Raw genomic sequence first — 20288 nt, 5'->3', positions numbered from 1 at the left:
ATGACAAGAGATTGTGACAAGAGAGATTGTGTGTGTGTGCACGTGCGCGAGCGTGCGTGTGTGTGTTTTTTTATTTTTTGAGTAAGTCTCTTTAGTTCATAACATTGGGCAATGTCTTACTTTCATTCAAGTGAATGGGAACATTTTTTTTAACTCCCTTTAACTTGCTTCAGATAACTGATAACTTTGTGAAAAAATCGGCAGCAAGCATGTTGAGTGGAAAGAAGGTGGTTCAGGTGGTTATGCTCATTTTTTCCCATTTGGATATCTTTTTTTCTGCTCAATGGTTGATTCGTACTTTTTGCGTATTTCTATTAAGTTAAAATGTCCCTTTTTGTACTTTCAGCCCGTTACCAAAAAAGGTGTGTCAACTAAATCTGGCACTGTGAAGAAGAGTGCTCTTACTGCGCCCCAAAAGGCATCTGCATTGGTGGAAGTTGAAGATGTTGAAGTAAGCGGTACTTTGGATCACTAGATTTGTGGTTTATAATAGTCATGCGGAAGATGTCATCTGCCACTAGAATATAGAGCATCACCATTTCTGTTCATATGTTCAGCCTGCAGATATGAGTTTGGAGGAAATTGAAGGAAGATTGGGATCTATTCTACAAACAGATACAATATCACAATTAAAAAGTGGTGTCTGGAAGGACAGACTTGGAGGTTTCCTTCTATTACCTCTTCATTGCCTGACAAATATTCAATGGGTATATAGAATTATATAGAAGTATCAAAATTGTGCTGGTAATAGTTCGATGTGGATTGTTTTTGGCATTTTTTAATATAGGTGGTCCTCTGGATATCTGTTCACATAATCTTCACAGAGTATGTTGTTAAGAATTCAGAAATGGAAATGTTTGTTATGTCAGCGACATATAGCTGTTGGAGTTTTGGAAACTCTACTAGTTCTTGAGTTCTATTTGCATGGGATAATATTTATTCTACAGTTTAATTATGTGATCCCATGAAATAGTTTCTTTTTAATAAGATTATATAAAATCTTACTGGTGAAGATAGTTAGCTTGCAAGTGTTTCTTCTTGTTGGTATATCGTTATGCAAATCCAAGTTATTAGATCTGTTTCTCGTCCTTGCTACGTTTGGCTCCTGATAATTACTTTGTTAACAATTAGTCAATGTAATGTACTTTGTAAAGGACATTGAGTAAATTGTTTGTGAAAAATATTTGTCTGTTATGCATAATTTAGTTTGGTGAATTACTTTTTACTGATAAAAAAAAGATGACTTGCTTTCTCTGAACTGTATGTAATCACAAGACCACGGTTCCTGTTCTCCGGACATATAAACATCGAGTGTAGGTTGAATCTACTTCATTCTGTTTAGACCTCTGTTTAGTCATGCTCATTGACTTCAAATGTTCAATCTGATTGGTGTTTCTAGACGTAACTTTGTTTTCCCCTTTTCCCGTTCTTTCCAAAGTTGAATATATTAATACTCAATTTTTTTGCTCTGAAGTTAAACATTTAATGAGCATATTCTGGAACTAATATGCCAATATGACAATGAGATTTATGATTTTGGCAGCAATGATCTTGTTGAAACAAGAGATAGAAGGTCTTGGTAATCTTGATCAGGTTGCAGAAATCTTGATTCGTTTACTATGTCATGTTCCTGGTTGGGGTGAGAAAAACGTCCAGGTATATTGTTGACCCTTTATTGTTGCTGTAATTTTAACAGTCTTGAAATTAATACTCCTCTCAATGAGCAATGCAAACTTCTTCTCCAAATCGCTATAGGTTCAGCAGCAGCTTATTGAAGTCATAACTCTTATTGCTTCTACGGTCACCAAACTCCCGAAGCGATGCATAGTACTATGCATTTTAGGTACGAATTAGTTAATAAGGCAATTATTTGTTAAGCTTTTAGTCACAAACAATAGCTAACAATAGCTGGGCAGCTATAATGAGTAGTAGTATAGGTGGAATCCTACCCGTCAGACCTTCATCATATGGTTTAGAATGCATATCACTATATGAATTTTGATTTTTTTTTTAGATATCAGATCATAATGAAATTTTAGACATGTGTACTAAAAAATAGGGTGCACAATTAAAAAACATATAAAAAACATTTCCCAAAATATAAAATGATCGAAATACCCCTGAAAAATGATAGGGGTAATTTGGTCATTTTAAATTATTGAAAATAAATTTTTATATGGTGCGCAATAGTGTTAGGTATATACACCCAAAATCTCATCTTAATCAGATATATAGAAAAAAATTAAAATTCATATAATGATATGCATTATGAACCATATGATGAAGATTTGACGGCTGAGATTCGACCTATATTACTATTCATTATAGCTGCCCAGCTATTGGAAGGTTTACTCATATATATATATATATATAGGGAAAGTATATGATGAGACGATTTACCTTTGGTACAAAGTCATCACGCAATTAATCTTGACCATTGGATGTGAAATTGGGTGGCTGCATTTATTTCTTTGACCAAGCTCAGAAGAAATTTTTTCTAATTTTGTGACACACCTAAGCTATCAGATTTCACATAGGATGGTTGTAAGTAACTGTGACCTCCCTGTACAAAGGTAAATGGTCTTATTGTAAACAATCCTATATATATATATATATAAGTATATGATGAGACGATTCACGTTTGATACAAAGTCATCACACAATTAATTTTGACCATTGGATGTGAAATTGGGTGGCTGCATTTATTTCATTGACCAAGCTCAGAAGAAATTTTCTCTAACTTTGTGACACACCCAAGCTATCAGATTTCACATAGGATGGTTGTAAGTAACTGTGACCTCCCTGTACAAAGGTAAATGGTCTTATTGTAAACAATATTTTATATATATATATATATATATATATATATATATATATATATATATATATATATATATATATATATATAATATGGTCCTTGATAGAGCGAAATAACCGAACAAGATGCATGTACCCAACCCCAAGTGGTTGGGATAAGGCTTGGATGATGGTGGTGTGTGTGTACGTGTTGAAAGTGTTATCTGTTGTTTGCTTTGAAGTTCTAATGAATGAGTTATTTTGAAGGAAATTTGTATTGTAACCCCAACCCATAAGGCTCCATAAAAGAAACCCATGGCTTTTATATCCCATATAAATAACCCCTAAATCCCAACTTTTTCTACCAAAAACCCCCAAGATAGGTATTCAATCCATTTATGGACCATAGTACCCTTTTTTGGTATAAAGAACTTGTTCCTAGAATATCTCTTTACCTAAAGGAAACTAAAAAAGGCCTCAATCTCTATCTCTCCCTCTCTCCCGCCCCCCTCTCTTTCCACTCTCAATGGCTGAAAATTTATTCGTTGTATACATAAAAAGAAAAAAAATCAAAGAGAATGTGTTTCTGGAAATTTCTGATCCTTCTTTGAACTTTCATATTCTTATCTTAAGTAAACGAATGCCCTTGCTAAAGCTCATTTGTTGAACAGTTACACAATGATTTTGACGTATTCAATAATAAATCCTTCAATTCAGGATGTAGCTTTGATCCAATTAACTCGGAGATGGTTAGAGAAAGTGAGAGAGGGAGGAGTTACCATTCTTTTTAACTCTGATTCGCTGTGCACAAATTTAGGGAGGGAGGGAGGGAGGGAGGGGGAGGGGGAGAGGGTGAGGCAGAGGGAGTGGGAGGAAGGGGAAGAGGGTGAGGCAGAGGGAGTGGGAGGGAGGCCTTTGCAGCTCTCCTTTGGGTAGAGAGTATTTAAAAAGAAAGATTAAATTAAATTTTACAAAGAGTGGTATTTGACTATAAATGAGTAAAAACTCCTATCTTGGGGGTTTATGTTGGGAAGGTCGGGATTTGGGGGTTATCTATTTGGGGTACGATTCAAAATTCCCTTTTTCTATTGCCCATTAGTCTTTTTAGCTGCTTGGTTATTTGGGAAGGATCTGGGTGGCATGTGCTCAGGTTGTATTCTTATCTATGAGTTTATTTTCAGGGATAAGTGAAAGAGTAGCAGATATTAAAACACGTGCCCCTGCAATGAAGTGTCTTACTGCTTTCTCTGAGGCAGTGGGCCCTGGATTTGTTTTTGAGAGAGTAAGGATGTGGTCTTGTTTAAAATTATTATTGTGGTGTTGATATTTTATCTGAGGTTTAAATATGAATTGATTTTACTTTTAATGTTACTGTTTAATTTTTATCTGGTTCTACATGTTTGAGTTAATGTTTGCTTACAAGTTCTATTTAAACTTTTTAGCTCTTTAAAATCATGAAAGAGCACAAGAACCCTAAGGTTCTTAGTGAGGGAATTTTATGGATGGTTAGCGCTGTTGAAGACTTTGGCATTTCACATTTAAAGTTGAAGGTAGCTTGATCCCTCACCTTCTTGTTGTTGTCTGTTCTGGCCTTTTCTTATTCTTTTTGTTTCACTTTTGGATTCAGCTTTGCAAATGTATATTTCCATTGTCTTATATAAGAGAAAATGACTGATATTTGTGTGCAGGATTTGATTGATTTCTGTAAGGACATAGGATTACAGTCTAGTGCTGCTGCTGCTAGGAATTCAACTATCAAGCTTATTGGAGTTTTACATAAGTTTGTCGGTCCAGGTGATTTATTTGCTTTCTCTTCAAATCAAGTAGTGGTTAGAGTTGAAAATTTTCATTGTATTCTTCTGACTTAGTTTTACTGCAGACGTTAAAGGCTTCCTTTCTGATGTGAAGCCTGCACTTCTTAGCGCACTTGATGTTGAGTATGACAAAAATCCTTTTGAGGTATATTAGTTTGGTCATGGTGCATACCCTGTACTTATTTTCTCATGGGCCGTGTTCTCTAATTACTTGGTATGGCATTGAACAGGGAGATGCTGCAGTGCCAAAGAAGGCCGTGAGGGCTTCAGATTCATCAGTTATTTCTGCCATTGGGTCGGATGGGCTGCCACGGGAAGATATTAGTGGGAAGATTACGCCTTGTGTTTTAAAGAACCTCAGTAGCCCTGACTGGAAGGTATCTTTTACAAACTTCTATTACCTAAGATTGGGTGTGTATTCATATTTAACTTTTTTTTTGCCCCATTCTGTGAAGAAATTTGTTTTTATGGTGCAATAACTGAATCCCTTTCAAGAAAGAAAAGAATCTGGTTGTGCATCAGGTTTTTTTTTTTTTTAAGAATTACATGTCACAATGAACATGAGGTTCTACTTGCATATTTTCTTACCGATTCTTGCTGCATCACTTTTACAATTGTTATCAGGACTGGACCAGCCATCATACTGGTGCTAGTGGCTGCTCTCGTCCAATCTGATCTAACTGTTCTGACTGGAAAGATTTATTTCTCTTGAAGTAAAAGAATAAAATTAAAAGAAAATAGAACAAACCACCAATTTTTCTACAATTAAATAAATTTGAAGAACGTTCTCATATGGGTCTGATATTTAGGAATTTTGGTTGTTTATTATCTTATATTCAAGACTTGGAAATTATATTTTTACAATTTACAAAAGATTATTTTTTCTGTCCATTGCTCTTTAGTTCTGCTTTCTATCATTGTTTAAATAAATTTTGCTAGTCTATTAGACATTCCCTGAGGAGTTTGTCTATGATTCTATCTATGGTCTATGATCATCAAAGCTCAAAATAAAGGTTACAAACTACAATTGTAAAACCTAGAAAGTTATATAGAAGTATCATAGTTAATTGTTATGCCATTTTTTCCCAAGTCTGCGAGATGCTCTAAGCTATAGGAAAAGTATTTTCTTCTGTCTGTATGTAAGTAGCTATGTAACTATAGATGCATGCATGTGTGCATGTATCCCTGCATCACAATTGTTATCATCTGCTTAATCATCTTCTTCTTTACTTCTCATACCAGAATTCTCAACGAATTATTGATTGACGTTCCTTTTGTGTCTACTCTTTATATTCCAAATTAATATTTGAAGGCTACAAACATAAAGTCATGGTGTCCTATGTGATATTTGTTTGATTCTTTAGGGGTCATCTTCGTCTAGGACACTTAGCTTGAAGCTTGCTGACCCAGTCTGTATATTTTTTCCGTGTTTAATGTGTTGGTATCCTTGCCTTCTTGGTGCTTCGGAAAAAATTGAAATTTGCATTTAGGAATTACCATTTAGCAATCCATTTGAAATTTTGAACAAGCTAATGTTTTATTAGCAATTTATATTATCTTTGCGGTTCTAAGAATTTACAGGCATAATTCCAAAAAATATAGCGGGTTATTACAATTAAGATAGATACATAGTCAAGTACAGTACTAAAGACACAGCATAGGTTGGTCTAATTACCTCGCAATATCTATGTTTTTTGGGTTTTTTTACAGGTCCGTTCAGAAACAATTGAATCAATCAATAAAATTTTGGAAGAAGCCAATCGACGCATTCAGCCAACTGGCACTGGTATCTTTGCTGCAATGTTTCCATATGATTTCATAGTTATTAAGTGTTCAACTTGTTATTGTGTAGTATTTGATTGTATCTAGTAGCAATTTATTATGAAGGGAACAGTTTGCAATGTAAGATGTCATGTTATTCAATTGGTGTCTATCTTTATGTGGATTCTCAGCTGAGTTATTCGGAGCTCTTAGAGGCCGTTTGTATGATACCAACAAGAACTTGGTGATTCTGACACTTGGTACTATTGGCAATATTGCTTCTGCAATGGGATCTGCAGTTGATAAAGCCAGCAAGGTTTTTTCTCAAGCCCCTCTTCCATTATTGGTTTGATTCTTTGAAACTTTCACATATTTTATCATGTCTCTGACAACTGTTACTGTAACTTTTCAGGGTATCCTTTCAGATGTTTTTAAATGCCTTGGTGACAATAAAAAGAACATGAGAGAAAGCACTATCAAAGCATTGGATGCTTGGGTTATGGCTGTCCATCTCGATAAGATGGTAGTTATCTTTTTTTCTTTGATCGGTCTATAAGATGGTAATTTTTGTATCATGTTTATTGAATTTAACTATGGACTCTCCTGCATTCATCTTGTTTGGAAATTCTGTGTTGTAGGTTCCGTACATATCTACTGCTCTGGCTGATACGAAACTCGGTGCTGAGGGGAGGAAGGACCTTCTTGATTGGCTATCAAAGCAGCTAACCAGGCTATCTGACTCATCTGAAGTTTGGCACCTTTTGAAGTCTGCTTCTTCTGCGATGATGGTACACCCATCTGATTTTTCTTCTGTTTGATATAATGAGAGTTGAAGATGACCATTTTTGTTAACTTTGGACTTCTTGGATTTGTTTAGGACAAATCTGCCGATGTTCGGAAAGCTGCGGAAGCTTCGATTGTTGAAATAGTCAGAGTTTGTGGACAGGAGCTGGTATAGATGGAGTTTCTTTATAGATTTTATCTGGTTCCTTCTAGAAGGTTATTTTTATATTGGGAAAGGTTTCTATGCTTCCCCTACAGCATAGAAGTTCTATCCTCCCCCTACCATCAAGCCGTCCAATTTTGATCAAGAGAGCCACTCACCGTTTGATCTTAGATCCGATGTCTCAAAGTATTTTATGTTTAGTTTTTTTTATACAAATTGTATGAATATAAAATTTGGTACGTGCCATCCTCTCATTGGGGCGCACCTATAAAAAATATTAAAAATAATTTTTTGATAAAATATAATGGCCAAAATACCCCTTGGAACTTTCAGGGGTATGTTGGCCATTTTATTTTATTGAAAATATTTTTTTTTATATTTTCGCTAGTGCGAGTTTAATAGAGGAATGGATGTCCAAAATTTGGTGTCAAAATAGTTTATAGAAAAATAATTAAAAATAAAATAGTGTAAAGACGTGACGTTGTGATTGGGGCAATCTTAGCCCTCCATTCAGAATGGATGGTTGGATACGGGGGAGGATAGAACTTCTATGCTGTAGGGGAAGCATAGAAAGCTTGCCCTCTTATATTTTGATCTTTGTTGACTTATTCCTGTCTTCTGCTCTAGGTGATTAAGGCATTGAAGGACATAACTGGACCAGCTTCAAACATCATTCTTGAAAGGCTAAGGCCTGGTGTACTTGAAGGTTTATACCGGTCCATTAGCTTAGTTTTCTTGTTTACATGCTCCTTGGACTTGGCTAATGCTTGCAGTTACATTTTTTTTTGGTTGACAGAATCATCTGACTCTGCTAAAATGATTTCCCACGGCCCGGGGCCTAAAATAAATTCAAAGATTGGCAAAGTTGCTTTAAATGGATGCAATGATCGTGCACCAAAGCATGGAGGCAAAGTTGTGACCTTGGTATGTTTTGTGCCTGATATCCGTTAATTCACATATGTGCCCCTGTGAATGAATAGATAGGTTGACAGACTTGGTTTCTAATCTATTTTGGGCAGAGAGGTAATCAAACAAAGGTGTCCAGGCAGGATGCTATGGTGGCTGCCCAAGATTTTACCATCCAGGGGATGGCTTTATTTAACCTGAAGGACTCGAGCAAGGTATCTTGAGTGCAACCTACTTTGATACAAACTTACTTTGGATGTTAATTACATACATTTGATTTGTGTTTTCGATACGACAGGAAGACAGAGAGAGATTGATCATACGTAAACATAAATTTGAGGAACCACGGTTGGAACAAATTCAGGACTTGGAGGTTCACACTTATGCTCTGGATTTGTTTTTTTATCTTTGATAAGGCATGTTTTATGCTCATTCTTCTAACTGGCTTTTTCATGCAGAATGATATAGTTAAGTATTTCAGAGAAGACTTGCACAAACAACTTCTGAGCACAGACTTCAAGAAGCAAGTGGATGGTCTAGAGTTATTGCAGAAGGTGCTGCCTGAATTTGTTAAATTTCATTCTCGTGTCATTTTTTTTTCTTGGTTCTGTTTATTTATTTTATGATCGTTAATCGTTTTCAGTTCTGTTTCACAAATGGAGTAAATTTATGTATTCAGGTTGTCCCAGCTAGTGGAAAGGAGATAATCGAAATTGTGGATATTCTTTTAAGATGGACTGCTCTGCGTTTTTGCGAGTCAAACACAACATGCTTATTAAAGGTACTCTTTTTAGTAGAAGTATTTATTGGATACTCGCTTGGCTTCTCTTGATTGATTTAGCAATCTTCTTAGGTGCTGGAGTTTCTTCCTGAGCTTTTTGACACTTTGAAGAATGAGGGCTATAGTCTGACTGAAGCTGAAGCTGCCATGTTCCTCCCATGCCTAATAGAAAAGGTATACCTTGACAAAGACTGAAATGATGAGTAATTGAATGGAATGGAAGGTCTTTATTTTACAGATTGTTATTGCCAAAATGGAGATGGGGTGCATTGAATATCTTTTTTTTTTTCCTGTGTTTATTTGGTTCTTTTTTCTTTCTAATTGATCCTAGGGTAAAATAAGGAGTTGTGAGCATATGTTGCCCTTTGGTCTAAGACAAATTGGCGTTCTGCATCATTGGAAAGGGATTTCATTTTAGAGTTTTGAGTGGAGGTCATCTATACTATGTTACTATAGCATTAAGGGCATGAAAACCTCCACTCGCGCTGTCTCGAGTTTTCTTTCATGCCTGTTGCATATACCTTTCAGATTTAAGAAAGGTAAGGCACGGTCCTAACCATGGGGATTTCAGCCATGTGGGGCATGTGGAGAGGGACAGTATTGGGTAATGTCGTACTGATTTATTGGTAATTATTGATTGTTATTTTATCGAAAATGTTTTTTGCATGTGATAGTAATTATTAATATATTGGTAAACCAAAAGATAGTATTAATTTGTAATTATTAATTTCTCGAAAATGCTTTTCGCCTCTGATATAATTTATCGGTAAACCAAAAAGATAGTATGAATTCGTAATTATTAATTTCTCAAAAATGGTTTTGAATGTAACTGTAATTATTAATTTATTGGTAAACGAAAAGATTTTATGAATTCATAATTTTTAATTTCTTGAAAATGCTTTTTGCATGTGATAGTAATTGATTTAGTGGTAAACCAAAAAGATAGTAGTAATTCGTAATTATTAATTTATCAAAATAATTTTTATGTGAAATACTAATTTTTAATTTATCGGTAAACCAAAAAATAATATTAATTCATAATTATTTATTTCTTGAAAATGCTTTTTGCTTGTAACAACAATCATTAATTTTTTGGTAAACTAAAAGATAATATTAATTTGTAATTATTAATTTCTCAAAAATGTTTTTGCATGTAACAATAATTAATTTATTGGTAAACCAAAAGATAATATTAATTCAAAATTATTAATTTCTCGAAAATACTTTTTCCATGTGATAAACCAAAAGATAGTATTAGTCTGTAATTATTAATTTCTCGAAAATACTCTTTGCATGTAACAATAATTATGAATTTATTGGTAAACCAAAAAATAGTATTAATGCGTAATTATTAATTTCTCGAAAATGCTTTTTGCATGTGATAATAATTAATTTGTTGCCAAACCAAAAAGATACTATTAGTTTGTAATTATTATTATATAATATATACAATAAAATAGGGGGAGGTGTGGGGATCCAACTTTAAGAAAAAGACAACGAAGACCGCCTTTGGGTCTGGGCGCTCACCTACGTGGCCCAGAGCCCTCACCGCCTAGGTGGCCGCCTACACCTTCTTGAACATTGATTGGGCTATTATCCTTGGAGTAGGAAGCATGGAAGAGGTGCCGTTAGCATTCAAATATTGGAGCCCAATTATGAGATGAAAGCTTCACGATGGACTTGGGTTCTGATTTGTTCTTCTTCATGGATGGATGATGGCCACAAGGTCTTAGCTGTAGATGGGGTTTGTTGGTCACCAACGTTGAGGACTGCGAAAGCAAGGACTAACTATCTGGAGATCTTGTAAATGCTGTGTTCCTTCTAAGGAAAGCAAGTCAGGGACCATTCTTACTGAACCTGCCTTTATTGCTGAACCAGCCTTTATTGCTTGGGACACAAGGACTTCAGTTTCTGCTGGCTCCTCTCCTTTAACTTTTTGCACAAATATTCAAGGAAATAAATGGCCTGCTGATATTTGAAGGTAGAAGCTTGGAGAATTAAAAATTGTTCTAATAAGTGGCACAAATTATTCGTGCATGAAATGATGTCAGAGTGGAAGAGAGCAACTCAAATGGGTACTTTCACGGCCCAAACACAGTGGTGGAGGCTATAACCTGTATCATTATCAAATCGGACCCCATGTGGTGTATTCAGAAGGGAATTAAGGGTTTCAATACAGGTTTTGGGGGAGCATTGCAGCTAGCCAATGTCTATTGAAGGGACCGTATGTCACCACAATTGCTATGCTTCACTGTTCAGACGCGTGGTACATGGAAAATGAAGACAAGAAGGTGGTACCCTCTTAGGGAATACAGAGACTGGTTATATTAGTTTGGGGCCAATGGTAAATTGGCTATTGGCTGCGTATTATCTACTAGTAGTGTAGAACATTTTGTTTTTGTTATAGGGAGCAGAAAGTATGGGGAAGCATTGAGTTTTTCTTAGATATGAATGTGGAGTTTGTTGTGATATCTCTGCTTATTCAACTCCTTGCTTTTCCCCAACATAATCCACAAAGAATCTCTCTCTCTCTCTCTGCCTTCTAAGGTACCCATGGTGAGAATGCAAGGCTCAATGGAATCTTGTGGCCCCATCTGTTGCCCTCACCTTTGTCCACCACTCACACTGTCAACACTTATTCCATCACTGGCCATCTCTCGCAAGTTTGAGTTTGCCTCACTGGCCATGTAAATTGAGAAGGTAGAGGCTGAATACATTGTAAATTGTTGTGCATAATAGTACACTCAGTAATAGCATTAGCCCTGGTACTCACAACTTCCCCCATTGTTCTCAAAGCTTGAACCAGGAAGGTCCATCCATTGTCAAGTTGTGAAAACAGGGTTGTGCTTGGATACATTCATGCACACTTGTATTCCTTCAAGCACTAGTTTAGCCTCTGCTCACAAAGTGCTTGAAGAAATGGTACAAAGAGATACGGTCTTGCTCCCTTTAAAAGGTCTTGCTCCCTTGAAAAAGACCCATATGGTCTTGTTTACATGTTATGTTGAACTGGAGAGATGGTATTGCTCAAGGTATAGTATCATGGAGAACAGTTAAAATTGGAGTGACCATATTGCGTAAGATACGGTATTATGGAGCACGGTTTTAACTGGCTGTGCTCCGGTAAGGCGGAGCATGGAAGCATTGGAATTGTTTGATTCTATGGCTCTATGCTCCATTGTGGCTTTAGGTCGGATAATGTGGTCTTGGTAATCAGCCTTTTCACATTTGGGTACACTCGAGAAGGGTAAAATGATCCATGTTTATGGTAAGAGGAGCGATTTGTAATTAGATGTGTATTTTTACTGGTTTAATAGACCTGTATGCAAAATGTTTTTACTGGTTTGAGAGTCATTTATTTGGTTTCATTTTTCATATTAATTCCTGTTTGTAGATATTGGCATACACTATCTCTCTTCAATAGTGAGTGAGATGCTACGTTGTATAGAAAGATGTGTGCTTAACAAGAAAAATCAATCAAAATTGATTTTTTCAGCCAAACGTAAAAAAGTTCAAATCTATGAAAATGCTAACATGCAAGTCGATAGTCAAAGAGGCACAAAAAAACACATCAGCATAGTATATAATCCAAATAGATAAAAACCTAGAATGCCTCTATTCAAATCTCCAATAACGTGAATATTGTTCTGTTTTGTCAAATGTACCTGAAGTATATATCATAAGACTTGTTTGTGTTTTACTTTATAATAATGTAATGAAGTCTCAGTCAAGACTCAGATTTACTGTAGTTAAAGATTCAGCATATCAAAACTTGCCTCTTGTCTTTGCATTTTTTTATACAACTTTAAACACAAGGCCAATGGCAATGTTTGGTTGACTGTAGTGAATCCTGAATCTCTTGCTATATTTTTTGGTCATGATCTTGATGATACCGAGTTTCCTAAAATTTTATGATGGGTGTGTGGGGAGAGTGGCTTTATGATGTGGTTCCTTTAGATACAATTATTCATTGGGTATGCTGTGTGGTGTCGAAATTGGTGAGATTGTTACGAGAGTGTTGGTTGCTAGATGGCTTGAAGGTTCAACTTGAAGTGGGAACCATTCTTGAAGTTCATGAAGGACGTTAATCTCTACAGGAATGATGTCATATGTTTTGATTGTTGAATCGCAAATGGAATTCTTGGTTGGTTTCTTGTATTGAGTTCTAGTTTAAGAATGATAGGAAGCTTTTTCAGTAGATTTTGGTGGAGTTCCAACACTGCAATCTTTCATTGCTGTTGTTAAGAATGAGTTTCACACATGCCACCATCTTCGGCATTGGGGGGGTTTTACCAAGTGATGCATTCTTGGCATGTAACTGATATGACAATGGGCCAGCTTCTAATGCTTTGTGCCATAATGTTAGGTTGCATCTTCGAGGTTTTTAGTTTTCCTGCAATAAATATTGGTGATTGACATTAACATAGGACCTAACATTCATCTTCAAAAAAACATATGACCTAACATTAATTTGTATTTCCTGTCCATTCTCTGTAGGGATCTGAAAGTGTCCTAATGTGTAGACCTCTAGTGGGGCTCTAGAAAGAGTTGGTGCCACACATGAGAGGGCCATTGTAGATGTGAGCTTATAGTTCATAACTAGCTGAGGAACCGTCCAAGAGGGTAGCATTCCCTATTGTAAAATCAACACTTTCTTGGCGTTTGCATTTTAAAATTTTTTTTTTTTTTTGCACGTACACGTCCTTGATGGTGGGAACTAGTATGGCACTGTGGCTTAGTTTTGGACTTTGCTGGAACTGGTGAGGTGCTTCACCCCAATAGGTTTGGATCCCAACCTGATTGCGGCCTGTGAAGCTAAATGTTGTTAATTCTTTTGGGGAAGTGATTGATGTCTATTCTTGTTCTATGTTCAGATGTTGGTTCTTTGGGAATTCTGATTTCACTTTTTACTTGCAGAGGAGTAGTTTGATTACTTTGTCTTGTAGTTGCATGGAAGCAGCTAGCTGTGGAGTTTATTAGTGGAAGACTCATTGAAGTTCTGGTGTGGGAGCCCCAGTCTAAGGTTCCTGCCACTGAGGCTTATATGCATAAGTGATATCTTCTTATCTTTGATAAAGATCGTGTAAATGCTTTTCACTGTATTAAAATGGCAATAGCTACCCTTATTATTCAAGGGTATCTTCATTGAGATTAGAAACGTTTTTATGTTGGTCCTGAGTTAAGACTTGGTACTTGCCTTGAAATGATTGTTCCTTTGACATTTTCTTTCTGTAGATTTCCCAAGTATCATCACAGTTACTGTTAATCTGATTCGGTCTCCGTTATTGCACTATTTAGTACTTTATCCTAGCGTGTTGTGAACATTAGCTGACTTTACTATAAGTTGTTTCGCGTAGTTTGTTAGGACCAATGTAAACTCTTTCTTCATTTGTTCTTATGATTGCCAGACTTTACTATAAGTTGTTTCGCGTAGTTTGTTTGGACCAATGTAAACTCTTTCTTCATTTGTTCTTATGATTGCCAAGAGTTTTGGTTATTTTAGTGCTTATTCATTCTCTAACTTTTTTCTCTATTTTTTATGGTTGAGTTGCAGTCGGGGCATAACATTGAAAAAGTACGTGAAAAAATGCGTGCTCTGACGAAGCAAATTGCATGCATTTATTCACCTACCAAGCTTTTTCTCTATATTTTGGAGGGATTGCGTTCAAAAAATAATCGCACTCGAATAGAATGTGTGGATCTTATCGGATTCTTGATGGATAATCATGGAGCAGAGGTATCTTGAGATTATTTCTGGGCATGGTTGTTTCCATATGATTAGCGGCAAACTATTTTACAAATGGTTCACTATTGTCTGCTTCTCAATTAATCAGATAAGTGGACAATTAAAGGCCTTGCAACTTGTCGCTGGGTTGACTTCTGAGCGAGATGGTGAAATCAGAAAGGCTGCACTAAATACTTTGGCAACTGCCTACAAGAATCTTGGTAAGCTGCTCCTTGCTTTTGTTTTTGTTTTTTTTATTTTTAATTAATGTACTTGCATAATTAGATGTAGTTCGTTTCCTATGTTGTTTTACATTCTTCCAAGTTCATATGGCTGGTTCTGATCTTAGTTGTACTTATATTTAGTGATAAATTATTATTATAGATACTGTTTGCTATCATGTTTGGGATGGTGAGTATGCAGAATTTCATACCCTAGGGTTTCTCTTTCCCGGTTTGTTTTTTGCTTAGTGGAAATTGAGGCCTATTCTTTCAGGCACTATTTCCACCATCAAAATCTTGTCAAAACATCTATGGTTGGTTAGGGCGTTTTCGTTAGCTTGGAGGTTCTCTTTTCTTTTAATTTTTGGTAGGTCATAACTAGGATTTGAGAATGGGATGCAAGATTGCAATTGTGAGCACCTTGATCAATTGCTCAAGGCTGTATCCTATTATCTAACAACTTTTGCTCTCAAGGCTATGTTGTTTGGGCATGAACATGGGTTAAGGTATTTGGTTTCTCATATAGCAATTTGTCAGTTGGCAATGACATTGTTGACTTTTTTTTTTTGGGTAGATCAATGGGAATTATAGGCCCCCTATCCATTTTGGAAAGAGTAAATGTTTTTGAAAGTGTTAGTGAGAATGGAGGATGTGACTTTTAACTGGGGTTCAGGTGGTATTACCACTGCAACCTCAGCCCCATTCTGCGTGGTTGAAATTTTTGATAGGTATGATGAGTACTTTTGTCATTTATAAAGGGTGTCATTGAAATTTTGACTAAACGATTATACTAATATAGCAACATGATACTCTTCTAAAAAATACCTTTGTCTTTTGCAAAAATATCAATCATCCGCTTGTCAAATGATAACAACAACCCCCTATAAAGTAATATTCTTGACCAAAAAGCTAAGGCATTTTTGGTAAATCTACCATACAAAACCCTATAAAGTAACAATGCATGCATGCTCGTGTGCGCAAACCCACACATTGGAAATTATAGTCCAGGAGGCCTAAAGCTACAGACTACAGTAAGCTGCCTAAACACCTAGCTCGAGGGAATTTTACCAGTTGAAATTTTCTTCCAAGACATATTAGATTTACCTTGTGATGAGCTTAGAAAATAATAAAGAAAAATGACTTTGAGCTCTTTTTTTTTTCTCTCTCTCTTTTTCTTTTTGAAGCTGTTAAACTGATTTTGGGCTCTTAAAGCCCTACATCTCACTGCCCATCAATTGGACAGTCTATGTCCATTGTGGGATGTTGGATTTGTTTGGAGCACATTTTTTTGTTAATTTTTATTTTTTATTGGTTGATTTGGAACACTTTTACGATGCAAGTTATTTTTATTCATCATCATGATCATCATAGCCTTTTCCCAACTAATTGAAGTTGGCTACATAAATCCTGGTCTATAATTCTGTTCTATTAAGGGCCATACCCTCAGTGAGGCTATAAGTCCCTATATCGTTTCTTTCTACTTTCAACCATGTCCTTTTGGGTCTACTTCTTGCCCTTTTTGAGACTTCCACTTGAACTAACTCTCACCTCCTAACAGGTGATGTTCTGAGTCTGCACTTGTTAGGAGGCGCAAATTATTTTTATTGTTTTCAACAATCTTTTGAGATTGATTGATGAGATGAATTAAGGATATCTTTTTGGGTTCAACAAAGCTCTCTAAGGCACTTTGGCGGGCATCTACAATATAGGCTCTTAATGTTTTTCATATATTTACATATATAATTGAGGGTTGTGATGGTTGAAGGCCTGTAGACTGACTGTTGACTTCTCCATGGGTCTCCTGAAGCATCTATATTCTCCTAAGCTCCCATGAAGTCTATTTGTGCTGCAGGCTAGAATGTTGCTCTCTAGTAACTAGATAAGAGATATATGCTTAAAGTTTATAAGAAGAACCACATAAGGGCAAAATAATCATTGAATCTATCCTTCTATGTAATTTAGTTATTTCTCGAGTCATTTATTCATTTAGGGGTATAAGTAGTAATTTTTGAAGTCTTTTATGTCTTTTTATTCACTTAATATCTTTTATAATATATGGCCATGATTAGAGTGGATGGATGGTCAAGATTAAGTATTGATTAGGGTTTTCTTATATAAGGGATGTACTCAAGCATAATGAGGGATTATTTTATGGACTTTTATTCAAAACTCTAAAGCATTAAGTGCTCCTTCTTTTGCCTATGGTTTTTGAATCGTTCTCTAAATGTGGATTTGCTCTATCTCTTTTGCCAAAACCCTAGCTTCAACCTACTAGGTGAGCGCCAGGTTGGTATCAGAGCCCGACGATCAGTAAGGATGGTAATGTAGCACGATATTGTAGTGTGTTATTATAGCATTGATTTTTGTGTCCTAGATAAAAAACCATGCCTCCATGCAAAGGAAAAGGAGGAAAAGCGACAACCATAGAAGCCTTTGATGCTAGTTCATGAGGAGAGATTGTAGATCTGAGGAGATTGGTCGAAACCCTAGCTCCACGTGTAGCCCAGATGGAAGCCCCATTTCAGGATTATGAGATCGAGGCAGATGAAGAATCCATAAATCTTTTCTTTGATCAAGCTCCAAGGAGAGAATTAGTGGATCCGATAGATAGGAATAGTAGTAGGTGGGAAACCGGTCTCAAGGTTGAGATCCCGAAGTTTTATGAATGCCTATTTGAGGAAAAGCATGGAGAAATTTTATTTTGATCAAATGGTTCTCATGATTAACATGCTATGGACTGGGACTCACCACCAATCTTTGACAAGTACTTGGATGGAGATTTGGGTGTTGAGAAATGTCACGACCCTGCCCCCAACCACCGTACCTTACGCGGTGACGGGCGATCGAGCGCGGGTTCGTGATTCAATGTAACGTTTGTCTCTCAGGTGGGAGTGGACTCAACGCCTTTATATTCAGAAATCGAGCAAACCATAGAAGAGAGCTAAAGCGACAAGCTTAACTAGTAGAAGAGTAAGGAAAAAACTCCGCACACCAAAATTCATAATATAAAAATCTTTCAAAATATTACATTTAGTTCGGGGCATCTAGGCCCTATATTACACATATCCATCAAGAACAAAACAAAACCAGGGCCAAACAGCCCATACATAAACAAGGTCTAAGCACCTTCTTCAAGAACAATATCTTTGTCTTCCAGCCGCCAAACACGAATTTTCATCCCCGTACCTGCCGCTATCAATCTACAAGGAGAGGAGAAATAATGGGATGAGCTATACAGCCCAGTAAGCCTGTCTAGTATTATGCATCTATGGTGGTTGTATCCATATGTGACAACAGTGCAGTTTATCAATATAGGGTCATAATTTAGCATAAATGCATATCAAGTCAAGACAAGGAATATGGACATTGCATTTAAACGGTATTCATCACTAAATCAGTGCGATCAGAACCTTCAATTATTGAAATCATAAATCATTCCATCATTATAATGCTAAACATTCTTTATAAAGAAATTCAATTATTACCTACGCACTCCTTAAATCACCTACTCCCACATTAGAGGCCCTATCTATCTGGCTAAGCCAATTCCATTGCTTAAGACCTCTACCATCACACATGAGGGAGGGTAATGACAAGCGGGGTATCCACTTCGTAATACCCTCAACACACTCACACAGTCCCCAACGTGCATTGGGGTTTCGATAGGCTCTTACCTTGCAAGGCATCAATCGCATATCATTTCATAAATCTAGGGTGCGACCCTTTATCCTCTCCTTTAACCTGTTCCTATCATTATGCAGGTTAGGGGATATGCCAGCATCTCTTTTCTTACTACCGATGAGTGTCGCATCGCGTAGCAGGCAATATCATAGTATCATTCACTACCGGTGAGTGTCCCACCGCGTAGTGGCCAATATTCTCATCAATGTCTTGGTGAACCTAGCTCTCACTATCGATGGGCTCGGGTCCCACCGCGTAGTGGCCAATGTTGCCATCAATAAGTCCAATATCTGCTAGCAAAGGGCTCGGGTCCCAATGCATAGTGGTCAACACTCTCATCAATATAACAGCACGGTATCCACTACCGGTGAGTGTCCCACTGCATAGTGGTCGATAACTATATAAGCAGTGGCCATTCATCACATCGTCATAACAGTATCCACTACCGGTGAGTGTCCCACCCCGTAGTGGTCAATAATAATATAAGCAGTGGCCATTCATTGTCTCATAACAGATGGATCATATTCATCATAACGTCATAGCATTTAGCAAAAGACATGCATTTCATAAGCTATCACATGGCATTTACCCATAAGCTTTCTCAGTTGCATTTGGCATTCACTGTTAATTCATTTCATCATTATTGTTCTCGTGGCCCCTTTTTCTCACAAAGTGCAGTTTACACGGCATCATTCACATATCTTTATGGCATTCTCATGGAATTTATCATATGGCATTCACATTCATCATATATCATAACTTAGTGTCGCATGATCATACAATGATTCAAAGACATGCCCCTCTTAGTGAGGGTGTAGCTCCCGATGTAGGGGGAGTTTCAGGATGCCTCCAACATGAAACCTTAAGCTAATACACATTCTTTACAAAACAGTGATTTGAAGAAATTTGGGTACCATTTGATGGGTCAATAGCCCAGTAAAAAGTGAGCCTTAGTTGCTGGAAATTTCCCTGCAACAGTGTGCAGTGACGTGTTCGCACATTGTTTCAAGCATCTCAAAACATGCAACTTTAAGTACATTCATAAACCTTTCCAATGACGGTAATTTCAAGGTTTTTGGATACCATTAGCTTGGTCAAAAGCATTGCCCAAAAGGACCGCAGTGGCTGGAAATAGCAGCGACTGTGAACAGTGTCACGCCTCGACATTTAGGGCCATATCTTTTTATCCATGCAAAATATTATGATGACCAAAGAAGTAAACTTGGAGTAGACACACATGTCTTTCATTTGGGACCGATTTGGTCCTATTTGGACGCCATTTGGTCATCGAACATATAGTTGCAAAAACATTCACAGTTCTGGAAATTCACATTCTCAAGTTAATATATTTTCAAGTTAATATATTTTTAAAGAACACTTAATGTTTCTTAGCCAAACTACACTTTGGGCTTGGAACCTTATTCGTGATAAGGAGCCTCATAGTGAGTGATATCATGAGTTTCTATAAATAAAAAGATCAAACATATGGTAGACACAGTCATGGCATTGAGAAGCACAAATTGAAACTTCAACCTCATATTAACCCATTTATTCTTCACATTTTCCTTTTTATCATCTAATCCATTTCAACATTTTTAAAACACTCATGGCATTGAGAAGCACAAATTGAAACTTCAACCTCATATTAACCCATTTA

General features: G+C 36.6%; 1 protein-coding gene across 2 annotated transcripts in view; it reads left to right on the top strand.

Annotated features, from left to right (window-relative positions):
* MOR1 (ARM repeat superfamily protein) overlaps nucleotides 1-20288 on the top strand; it is a 38701-nt gene that overhangs the window by 10585 nt on the left and 7828 nt on the right. For both annotated transcript variants that reach the window (XM_006842592.4, XM_020666024.2), the window contains 24 exons: nucleotides 174-236; nucleotides 347-451; nucleotides 558-663; nucleotides 1544-1656; nucleotides 1756-1843; nucleotides 3978-4078; nucleotides 4239-4346; nucleotides 4485-4590; nucleotides 4676-4755; nucleotides 4841-4987; nucleotides 6321-6396; nucleotides 6563-6687; nucleotides 6784-6894; nucleotides 7010-7159; nucleotides 7249-7323; nucleotides 7945-8023; nucleotides 8114-8241; nucleotides 8337-8438; nucleotides 8522-8596; nucleotides 8682-8777; nucleotides 8903-9004; nucleotides 9077-9178; nucleotides 14559-14741; nucleotides 14839-14950. In XM_006842592.4, the coding sequence (XP_006842655.1) occupies nucleotides 174-236; nucleotides 347-451; nucleotides 558-663; nucleotides 1544-1656; nucleotides 1756-1843; nucleotides 3978-4078; nucleotides 4239-4346; nucleotides 4485-4590; nucleotides 4676-4755; nucleotides 4841-4987; nucleotides 6321-6396; nucleotides 6563-6687; nucleotides 6784-6894; nucleotides 7010-7159; nucleotides 7249-7323; nucleotides 7945-8023; nucleotides 8114-8241; nucleotides 8337-8438; nucleotides 8522-8596; nucleotides 8682-8777; nucleotides 8903-9004; nucleotides 9077-9178; nucleotides 14559-14741; nucleotides 14839-14950 (2533 nt within the window). The remainder of the gene's footprint in view (nucleotides 1-173; nucleotides 237-346; nucleotides 452-557; nucleotides 664-1543; nucleotides 1657-1755; nucleotides 1844-3977; nucleotides 4079-4238; nucleotides 4347-4484; nucleotides 4591-4675; nucleotides 4756-4840; nucleotides 4988-6320; nucleotides 6397-6562; nucleotides 6688-6783; nucleotides 6895-7009; nucleotides 7160-7248; nucleotides 7324-7944; nucleotides 8024-8113; nucleotides 8242-8336; nucleotides 8439-8521; nucleotides 8597-8681; nucleotides 8778-8902; nucleotides 9005-9076; nucleotides 9179-14558; nucleotides 14742-14838; nucleotides 14951-20288) is intronic.

The sequence above is a fragment of the Amborella trichopoda genome, chromosome 8 (assembly GCF_054954075.1).
Source record: "Amborella trichopoda isolate Santa Cruz 75 chromosome 8, AtrichopodaSantaCruz75HAP2 v2.0, whole genome shotgun sequence".
Classification (NCBI taxonomy): domain Eukaryota; kingdom Viridiplantae; phylum Streptophyta; class Magnoliopsida; order Amborellales; family Amborellaceae; genus Amborella; species Amborella trichopoda.
The sequence above is the reverse complement of the archived record's forward strand: the minus strand, read 5'-3'. Positions and strand labels throughout refer to the sequence as shown.